The sequence below is a fragment of the Passer montanus genome, unplaced genomic scaffold (genome assembly GCF_014805655.1).
Source record: "Passer montanus isolate IOZ18808 unplaced genomic scaffold, ASM1480565v1 scaffold673, whole genome shotgun sequence".
Classification (NCBI taxonomy): domain Eukaryota; kingdom Metazoa; phylum Chordata; class Aves; order Passeriformes; family Passeridae; genus Passer; species Passer montanus.
Window position 1 is genome coordinate 2207 of NW_024371849.1, and position 9488 is coordinate 11694.

The 9488-nt window shown below is 50.9% G+C and overlaps 1 protein-coding gene across 5 annotated transcripts; it reads right to left on the reverse strand.

Moving 5' to 3' along the window:
* Positions 1-2487: 2487 nt before the first annotated feature.
* Positions 2488-6879, reverse strand: LOC120511636 (splicing factor 3A subunit 2-like). 5 transcript variants are annotated; one of them, XM_039728964.1, is made up of 5 exons: positions 6659-6872; positions 6251-6503; positions 5842-6200; positions 3080-3183; positions 2488-3016 (listed from the first exon to the last, which is right to left on the reverse strand). In XM_039728964.1, exons 1-5 carry the CDS (start codon positions 6687-6689, stop codon positions 2771-2773), a joined length of 993 nt encoding a protein of 330 aa, XP_039584898.1. In that variant the 5' UTR covers positions 6690-6872; the 3' UTR covers positions 2488-2770. The 5 variants fall into 5 exon arrangements, 1 of the variants encoding a protein (XP_039584898.1); XR_005629776.1 differs by having other exon boundaries at positions 2488-3225; positions 5778-6226; positions 6298-6431; positions 6504-6839; XR_005629777.1 differs by lacking the exon at positions 3080-3183 and having other exon boundaries at positions 2488-2922; positions 5842-6226; positions 6298-6837.
* Between the last annotated feature and the right edge of the window lie 2609 nt (positions 6880-9488).

The window sequence follows — 9488 nt, forward strand, 5'->3', positions numbered from 1 at the left end:
CCAAAATTATCCCAGAATTCCAGCTGGGATTCCCCAAATTCTCAAAAATTATCCCAAAATTCCTCCTGAAATTCCCAAACTTCCCTCCAGGATTCCCAAAATTATCCCAAAATTCCTGCTGGGATTCCCCAAATTCTCAAAAATTATCCCAAAATTCCTCCTGAAATTCCCTCCAGGATTCCCAAAATTATCCCAAAATTATGTCAGAATTCGTCCTGAAATTGCCAAAATTATCCCAAAATTCCGTCAAGGATTCCCAAAATTCCCAAAATTCCCGGAGCTTTTCCCGCATTTTTCGGGGAAAAAATCGCCCAAAATTCGCCGTTTTCGCCTCGTTTTTGGGGGGGAAGGAGAAAAAATCGGGGAGTTTTGGGGCTTCTTTGGGGGGGATCCCAAATTTTTTTTCTGAAATTCCCAAAATTCCCTTGAGTATCCCAAAATTATCCCAGAATTCCAGCTGGGATTCCCCAAATTCTCAAAAATTATCCCAAAATTCCTCCTGAAATTCCCAAACTTCCCTCCAGGATTCCCAAAATTATCCCAAAATTATCCCAAAATTCCTGCTGGGGTTACCAAAATTATCCCAAAATTATCCCAAAAGGATCCCAAAATTCCCTCCAGGATTCCCAAAATTCCTACAGAATTCCCAAAAGTATCTCAAAATTGTCCCAAAATTCCCTCCAGGATTCCCAAAATTCCCCAAATTATCCCAAAATTATCTCAAAATTATCCCAAAATTCCAACCAGGATCCCAAAATTATCTCAAAATCCTGCTGGGATTCCCAAAATTCCTCCAGAATTCCCAAAATTATCTCAAAATTTCTCCTGAAATTCCCAAAATTCCCTCCAGGATTCCCCAAATTATCCCAAAATTCTCTCCAGGATCCCCAAATTCCCAAAATTATCCCAAAATTCTCTCCAGGATTCCCAAAAATCCACGAATTCCCGCAGCTTTTCCCGCATTTTTCGGGGAAAAAATCGCCCAAAATTTGCCGCTTTTGCCTCGTTTTGGGGGGGAAAGGAGAAAAAATTGGGGAGTTTTGGGGCTTCTTTGGGGAGGATCCCAAAATTCCTCCCGAAATTCCCTTCAGGATCCCAAAATTATCCCAAAATTCCTCCTGAAATTCCCAAAATTCCATCCAGGATTCCCTAAATTATCCCAAAATTCCAGCTGGGATTCCCAAAATTATTCCAAAATTCCCCCAATTATCCCAAAATTATCTCAAAATTGTCCCAAAATTATCCCAGAATTCCAGCTGGGATTCCCAAAATTATTCCAAAATTCCCCCAATTATCCCAAAATTATCTCAAAATTGTCCCAAAATTATCCCAGAATTCCAGCTGGGATTCCCAAAATTCCCTCCAGGATCCCCAAATTCCCAAAATTTCCCCAAAATTCCTCCAGGATCCCAAAATGATCCCAAAATTCCCAAAAATCCCACTGCTTTTCCCGCTTTTTTCGGGGAAAAAAATCGTCCAAAATTCGCCGTTTTCCCCTCGTTTTTTGGGGGAAGAAGGAGAAAAATCCCCAAATTTCCCCAGAATCCCCAAAATTCCTCCCAAAATCATCCCAAAATTCCCTCAGAATCCCAAAGTTCTCCCATCCCCAAAAGTTGGAAATTTGGGGCCTTTTAAACGTTTTTTTGGATGAAAAAAATCTGAATTTTTGAGGAAAAAAATCTGAATTTTGGGGGGAAAAAAACCTGAATTTTGGGGGAAAAGATCGAGTTTCTTGTGGAAAAATTTTGATTTTTTGGGTGAAAAAAAATTGAATTTTTGGGAGAAAAACCTGAATTTTTTGGGGAAAAAATTTCATTTTGGGGGGGGAAAAAAATCGAGTTTTTTGTGTCAAATTTTTGATTTTTTGGGTGAAAAAAATTAAATTTTTAGTGGGAAAAAACCCCTTTTTTTTGCATTTCCCAATTTTTTCATTTTTCCCCAAAATTTGGAGCCTTTTAAAAAATTTTTTGGGGATTTTTTTTTTTGCCCGGGGGGTCTCGGGGGGGTCTTAAAGTGCGACGAGGGCCGGGAGCTCCCGGGGGTACCGTGACATCCAGTGCTGCCCCACCATTCCCAAAATTCCCAACATTTCCCCAAAATTTCCCCAAAATTTCCCAAATTTCCCAAAATTCTGGAATTTTTCGGTGGGAAAAGCCCAAATTTGGAAGTGCTTCGGGGCGGATCCTCGGAGGTTTGGGATTTTTTGGGGATTTTTGGGAATTTTTTTAGGAATTTTTTGGGGAATTTTTTGGGAATTTTTGGGATTTTTTGGGGATTTTTTTTTGGATTTTTGGGGGATTTTTTGGGGGAATTTTTGGGATTTTGGGGTCTGGGGGTTCTGAGGAGCCCCTGGTGGTCTCAGGCGGCTTCTGGTGGCCTTGGGGCCACCTCGGATGGAGCTTGGACTGTGCTGGGCCACCTCGGATGGAGCCTGGGCCACCTTGGGCCACCTCGGATGGAGCCTGGGCCACCTTGGGCCACCTCGGATGGAGCCTGGGCCACCTTGGGCCACCTCGGATGGAGCCTGGGCCACCTCGGAATGATCTTGGGCCACCTTGGATGGAGCCTGGGCCACCTCAGAAGAACCTTGGAATCTTCTGGAATGGACCTTGGGCCACCTCGGAAGGATCTGGGGCCACCTTGGACCTTCTGGAATGGAGCTTGGGCCACCTCAGATGGAGCCTGGGCCACCTCGGAAGGACCCGGGGCAACCTTGGATGGAGCTTGGGCCACTTCGGATGGAGCCTGGGCCACCTTGGACCTTCTGAAATTAAACTTGGGCAACCTTGGGTGGATCTTGGGCCACCTTGGATCTCCTGGAATGGAGCCTGGGCCACCTTGGATGGAGCCTGGGCCACCTTGGATGGAGCCTGGGCCACCTCAGAAGAACCTTGGAATCTTCTGGAATGGACCTTGGGCCACCTCGGATGGATCTTGGGCCACCTCGGAAGGACCTGGGGCCACCTTGGACCTTCTGGAATGGAGCTTGGGCCACCTCAGATGGAGCCTGGGCCACCTCGGAAGGACCCGGGGCAACCTTGGATGGAGCTTGGGCCACTTCGGATGGAGCCTGGGCCACCTTGGACCTTCTGAAATTAAACTTGGGCAACCTTGGGTGGATCTTGGGCCACCTTGGATCTCCTGGAATGGAGCCTGGGCCACCTTGGATGGAGCTTGGGCCACCTTGGATGGAGCTTGGGCCACCTTGGATGGAGCTTGGGCCACCTTGGATGACGTTGGCTGGACCTTTAACCACCTTGGACCACCGTGAATGACCTTTAGACCACCTTGAATGACCCTTGGACACCTGGAATGATCCTTGGACCACCTGGAATGACCCTCAGGCCACTGTGGACCACCTTGGATGACACTTGGACACCTTGGATGACCCTTGGACCACCATGAATGACTCTGAGGCCACTGTGGACCACCTTGGATGACCCTCAGGCCGCTGTGGACCATCTAGAATGACCATTGGACCACCTTGGATGACCCTTGGACCACCTTAAATGACCCTTGGACCACCTCGGACCACCTCGAATGACCATTGGACCACCTTTTTCCATTTTTTGCCCATTCTGAATCCAATTTCTGCCAAATTTTCTGATTTTTTCAGGGATTTTTTTCATTATTAATTTTTGTTTATTTTTTTGGGCTCCGAGGGATCCCCAAACCCCAAAAATCCACCAATTTTCCCCAAAATCCCATTTTTTTCCCATTTTTTCCCCATTTTTTGGGGCAAAACGGCTCCAAATTCCCATTTTTGGGTGAATTTTCCTTCATTTTTCCCCTCCCGGCAACAAAATTCCCTCCAAAGGCTCCGGAGGCAGAAAAATTAAATTTTTTTAGGGGAAAAAAAAGCAAATTTTGGAAAAAAAAGTGATTTTTTAATGGGGAAATTTTTCAATTTTTGGGGGGTAAAAATCTGAATTTTTGGGTGAAAAAATTTGAATTTTTGAGGAAAAAAAAATCTGATTTTTTTGGAGAAAAAACGTATTTTTTGGGGAAAAAAAATTCAATTTTGAGGAGTAAAAAATTTGAGTTTTTTGTGGAAAATTTTTGATTTTTTGGGTGAAAAAAAGTAATTTTTTAGGGAAAAAAAAACAGATTTTTTTTGCATTTCTCCAATTTTTTCATTTTTCCCCAAAAGTTGGAAATTTGGGGCCTTTTAAACGTTTTTTTGGATGAAAAAAATCTGAATTTTTGAGGAAAAAAATCTGAATTTTGGGGGGAAAAAAACCTGAATTTTGGGGGAAAAGATCGAGTTTCTTGTGGAAAAATTTTGATTTTTTGGGTGAAAAAAAATTGAATTTTTGGGAGAAAAACCTGAATTTTTTGGGGAAAAAATTTCATTTTGGGGGGGGAAAAAAATCGAGTTTTTTGTGTCAAATTTTTGATTTTTTGGGTGAAAAAAATTAAATTTTTAGTGGGAAAAAACCCCTTTTTTTTGCATTTCCCAATTTTTTCATTTTTCCCCAAAATTTGGAGCCTTTTAAAAAATTTTTTGGGGATTTTTTTTTTTGCCCGGGGGGTCTCGGGGGGGTCTTAAAGTGCGACGAGGGCCGGGAGCTCCCGGGGGTACCGTGACATCCAGTGCCGCCCCACCATTCCCAAAATTCCCAAAATTTCCCAAAATTTCCCCAAAATTTCCCAAATTTCCTAAAATTCTGGAATTTTTCGGCGGGAAAAGCCCAAATTTGGAAGTGCTTCGGAGCGGATCCTCGGAGGTTTGGGGGATTTGGGGATTTTTTGGGGATTTTTGGGAATTTTTTTAGGAATTTTTTGGGGAATTTTTTGGGAATTTTTGGGATTTTTTGGGGATTTTTTTTTGGATTTTTGGGGGATTTTTTGGGGGAATTTTTGGGATTTTGGGGTCTGGGGGTTCTGAGGAGCCCCTGGTGGTCTCAGGCGGCTTCTGGTGGCCTTGGGGCCACCTCGGATGGAGCTTGGACTGTGCTGGGCCACCTCGGATGGAGCCTGGGCCACCTTGGGCCACCTCGGATGGAGCTTGGACCTTCTGGGATGGAGCCTGGGCCACCTTGGGCCACCTCGGATGGAGCTTGGACCTTCTGGGATGGAGCCTGGGCCACCTTGGGCCACCTTGGATGGACCCTGGGCCACCTCAGATGGACCCTGGGCCAACTTGGATCTTGAGCAACCTCAGAAGAACCTTGGGGCCACCTTGGATGGAGCTGGGTGTGCTGGGCCACCTCGGATGGAGCCTGGGCCACCTTGGGCCACCTTGGATGGACCCTGGGCCACCTCAGATGGACCCTGGGCCAACTTGGATCTTGAGCAACCTCAGAAGAACCTTGGGGCCACCTTGGATGGAGCTGGGGCCACCTCGGAAGGACCCAGGGCCACCTTGGATCTTCTGGAATGGACCTTGGGGCCACCTTGGACCTTCTGGAATGGAGCTTGGGCCACCTTGGATGGAGCCTGGGCCACCTTGGATGGAGCTTGGGCCACCTTGGATGGAGCCTGGGCCACCTTGGATGGAGCCTGGGCCACCTTGGATGGAGCCTGGGCCACCTTGGATGGAGCCTGGGCCACCTTGGATGGAGCCTGGGCCACCTTGGATGGAGCCTGGGCCACCTTGGATGGAGCCTGGGCCACCTTGGATGGAGCGGCTTCTGGTGGCCTTGGGGCCACCTCGGATGGAGCTTGGACTGTGCTGGGCCACCTCGGATGGAGCCTGGGCCACCTTGGGCCACCTCGGATGGAGCCTGGGCCACCTCGGAATGATCTTGGGCCACCTTGGATGGAGCCTGGGCCACCTCAGAAGAACCTTGGAATCTTCTGGAATGGACCTTGGGCCACCTCGGATGGATCTTGGGCCACCTCGGAAGGACCTGGGGCCACCTTGGACCTTCTGGAATGGAGCTTGGGCCACCTCAGATGGAGCCTGGGCCACCTCGGAAGGACCCGGGGCAACCTTGGATGGAGCTTGGGCCACTTCGGATGGAGCCTGGGCCACCTTGGACCTTCTGAAATTAAACTTGGGCAACCTTGGGTGGATCTTGGGCCACCTTGGATCTCCTGGAATGGAGCCTGGGCCACCTTGGATGACGTTGGCTGGACCTTCAACCACCTTGGGCCACCTTGGATGGAATTTGGGCAAACTTGGATCTTCTGGGATGGAGCCTGGGCCACCTCGGATGGACCCTGGGCCACCTTGGATGGAGCTTGGGCCACCTTGGATGACGTTGGCTGGACCTTTAACCACCTTGGACCACCGTGAATGACCTTTATGGAGCTTGGGCCACCTTGGATGATGTTGGCTGGACCTTCAACCACCTTGGACCACCTTGGACCACCGTGAATGACCTTTAGACCACCTTGAATGACCCTTGGACACCTGGAATGATCCTTGGACCACCTGGAATGATCCTTGGACCACCTGGAATGACCCTCAGGCCACTGTGGACCACCTTGGATGACACTTGGACACCTTGGATGACCCTTGGACCACCATGAATGACTCTGAGGCCACTGTGGACCACCTTGGATGACACTTGGACCACCTGGAATGACCCTCAGGCCACCCTGGCCCACCTCCAATGTCCCTCAGGCCACATTATACCACCTTGGATGACCCTTGGACACCTTGGATGAACCTTGGACCACCATGAATGACTCTGAGGCCACTGTGGACCACCTTGGATGACCCTCAGGCCGCTGTGGACCATCTAGAATGACCATTGGACCACCTTGGATGACCCTTGGACCACCTTAAATGACCCTTGGACCACCTCGGACAAACCTCAGGCCGCCTTGGACCACCTCGAATGACCATTGGACCACCATGAATGACCCTCAGGCCACCATGGACCACCTCAAATGACCATTGGACCACCTCGAATGACCCTCAGGCCAACTTGGACCACCTTGGATGACCCTTGGCCCACCCTGGATGACCCTTGGACCACCTCCAATGTCCCTCAGGCCACCTTGGACCACCTTGGATGACCATTGGACCACCTTGGATGACCATCGGACCACCTCAAATAACCCTCAGGCCACCTTGGACCACCTCAAATGACCCTTGGACCACCTTGGACCACCTTGGATAACCATTGGACCACCTCAGATGACCCTCAGGCCACTGTGGACCACCTTGAGTGACCATTGGACCACCTTGAATGACCATCGGACCACCTCAAATGACCCTCAGGCCACCTTGGATGACCCTTGGACCACCTTGGACCACTCCAGCCCACCTCAGATGACCCTCAGGCCACTGTGGACCACCTTGAATGACCCTTGGACCACCTCGAATGACCCTCAGGCCACCTTGGATGACCATTGGACCACTCCAACCCACCCTGAATGTCCCTCAGGCCACTGTGGACCACCTTGAGTGACCATTGGACCACCTTGGACCACCCTGAATGACCCTTGGACCACCTCGAATGTCCCTCAGGCCACCATGAACCACCCTAAATGACCCTTGGACCACCTCGAATGACCCTTGGACCACCTCGAATGTCCCTCAGGCCACCTTGGACCACCTTGAATGACCATTGGCCCACCTCGGATGACCCTCAGGCCACCTTGGACCACCTCGAATGACCATTGGACCACCTCGAATGACCCTTGGACCACCTTGAATGTCCCTCAGGCCACCTTGGACCACCTTAAATGACCCTTGGACCACCGTGAATGACCATCGGCCCACCTCGAATGACCACTGGACCACCTCGAATGTCCCTCAGGCCACCTTGGCCCACCTCGAATGACCATTGGACCACCTCGGATGACCCTTGGACCACCGTGAATGACCATCGGCCCACCTCGAATGACCACTGGACCACCTCGAATGTCCCTCAGGCCACCTTGGACCACCTTGAATGACCCTTGGACCACCTCAGATGACCCTTGGACCACGTTGGATGACCACCAGCCCACCTCGAACGACCCTCAGGCCACCGCACGGCCGACCCTCACCCTCTTCCAGCCCCTCCCCGGCGGCGGACGCATCCATCCGTCCGTCCGTCCGTCCGTGTCCGTCCGGCCTGGCCAAAGTCTGGACAAACGTCCCCGGCAACGTCCGAGCCACCCCCCCCACAACACGGCGTCCGGCCGGACGTCCCAGCGGTCACTCCCCAGGCCACCCCTCAGGGCTCCAGCGGCTCCGGCGGCGGCGACGGCGTCCGAGGAGGCGACGGCGGCAGGGCCGGGAAGGACGCGGCGCCGGCCAGAGCGGGGCCGGGCGAGCCGGGCGTGTCCGGCGGCGGCCGGAGCGAGAAGAAGAAGGGGCACTGGTGGATGAAGAGTTCGATGATTGTCTGGTAGGTCCTGGTGGCCGTCAGCGCGTCCATGGTGCTGAAGTCCGGCCGCATCAGCGTGGGCCAGAAGCAGATGGACAGGTTCTCGCTGGTCATCAGGTTGACGCGGTGCTGCTGGCTGACCCTGGGGTGGACAATGGTGGAGTGACCACTCGGTGGTCAGCAGACCCCAAAAAACCTCAAATCATCCGAAATTTCCCCCAAAAAATCCCTCTGGAGAAGTTCCTGGTGACCATCAGGTTCCTGCTGACCATCATGGTCACCCTGGGGTGGACAAGGGCGGAGTGACCACTCGGTGGTCAGCAGACCCCAAAAAACCTCAAATCACCTAAAATTTCCCACCAAAAATCCCCCTGGAGAAGTTCTCACTGACCACCAGGTTCCTGCTGACCACCAGGCTGACCCTGGGGTGGACAACGACAGAGTGACCACTCGGTGGTCAGCAGACCCCAAAAAACCTCAAAATATCAAAAATTCCCATAAAAATTGCCCCAAAAATGACCCCAAAGTTCCCCTGGGGAGGTTCTTGGTGACCACCAGGTTCCTGCTGACCATCATGGTCACCATGGGGTGGACAACACCAGAGTGACCACTCGGTGGTCAGCAGAACCCAAAAAACCTCAAATCACCCAAAAATTCCCATAAAAATCACACCAAAAATCACACCAAAAATGACCCAGGACAGGTTCTTGGTGACCACCAGGTTCCTGCTGACCATCATGGTCACCATGGGGTGGACAACACCAGAGTGACCACTCGGTGGTCAGCAGAACCCAAAAAACCTCAAATCACCCAAAAATTCCCATAAAAATCACACCAAAAATCACACCAAAAATGACCCAGGACAGGTTCTTGGTGACCATCAGGTTCCTGAGGTGCTGCTGGCTGACCCTGGGGTGGACAATGGCAGAGTGACCACTTGGTGGTCAGCAGACCCCCAGCAGACCCCAAAAAACCTCAAATCACCCGAAATTTCCCCCCAAAAATCCCCCTGGAAAAGTTCCTGGTGACCACCAGGTTCCTGCTGACCATCATGGTCACCCTGGGGTGCACAATGGCAGAGTGACCACTCAGTGGTCAGCAGACACCAAAACACCTCCAAAATACCAAAACTTCCCGTAAAAATCGCCCCAAAAATGACCCAAAATCCCCCAGGAAAGGTTCTTGGTGACCATCAGGTTCCTGAGGTGCTGCTGGCTG

What these genes read in the sequence shown, in the direction of transcription:
- LOC120511636 (XM_039728964.1), bottom strand. Translation starts at nt 6,689, where the DNA reads ATGGTCCACAGCGGCCTGAGGGTCATCCAAG. An exon ending in CAAGGTGGCCCAAGCTCCAT is followed by an intron (nt 6,201 to 6,250) that starts AAAGGTCATTCA and finishes AGCCAACGTCAT; the next exon opens with CCAAGGTGGCCCAAGCTCCA. An exon ending in TGGCCCCAGGTCCTTCCGAG is followed by an intron (nt 3,184 to 5,841) that starts GTGGCCCAAGAT and finishes GCTCCATCCAAG; the next exon opens with GTGGCCCAAGCTCCATCCAA.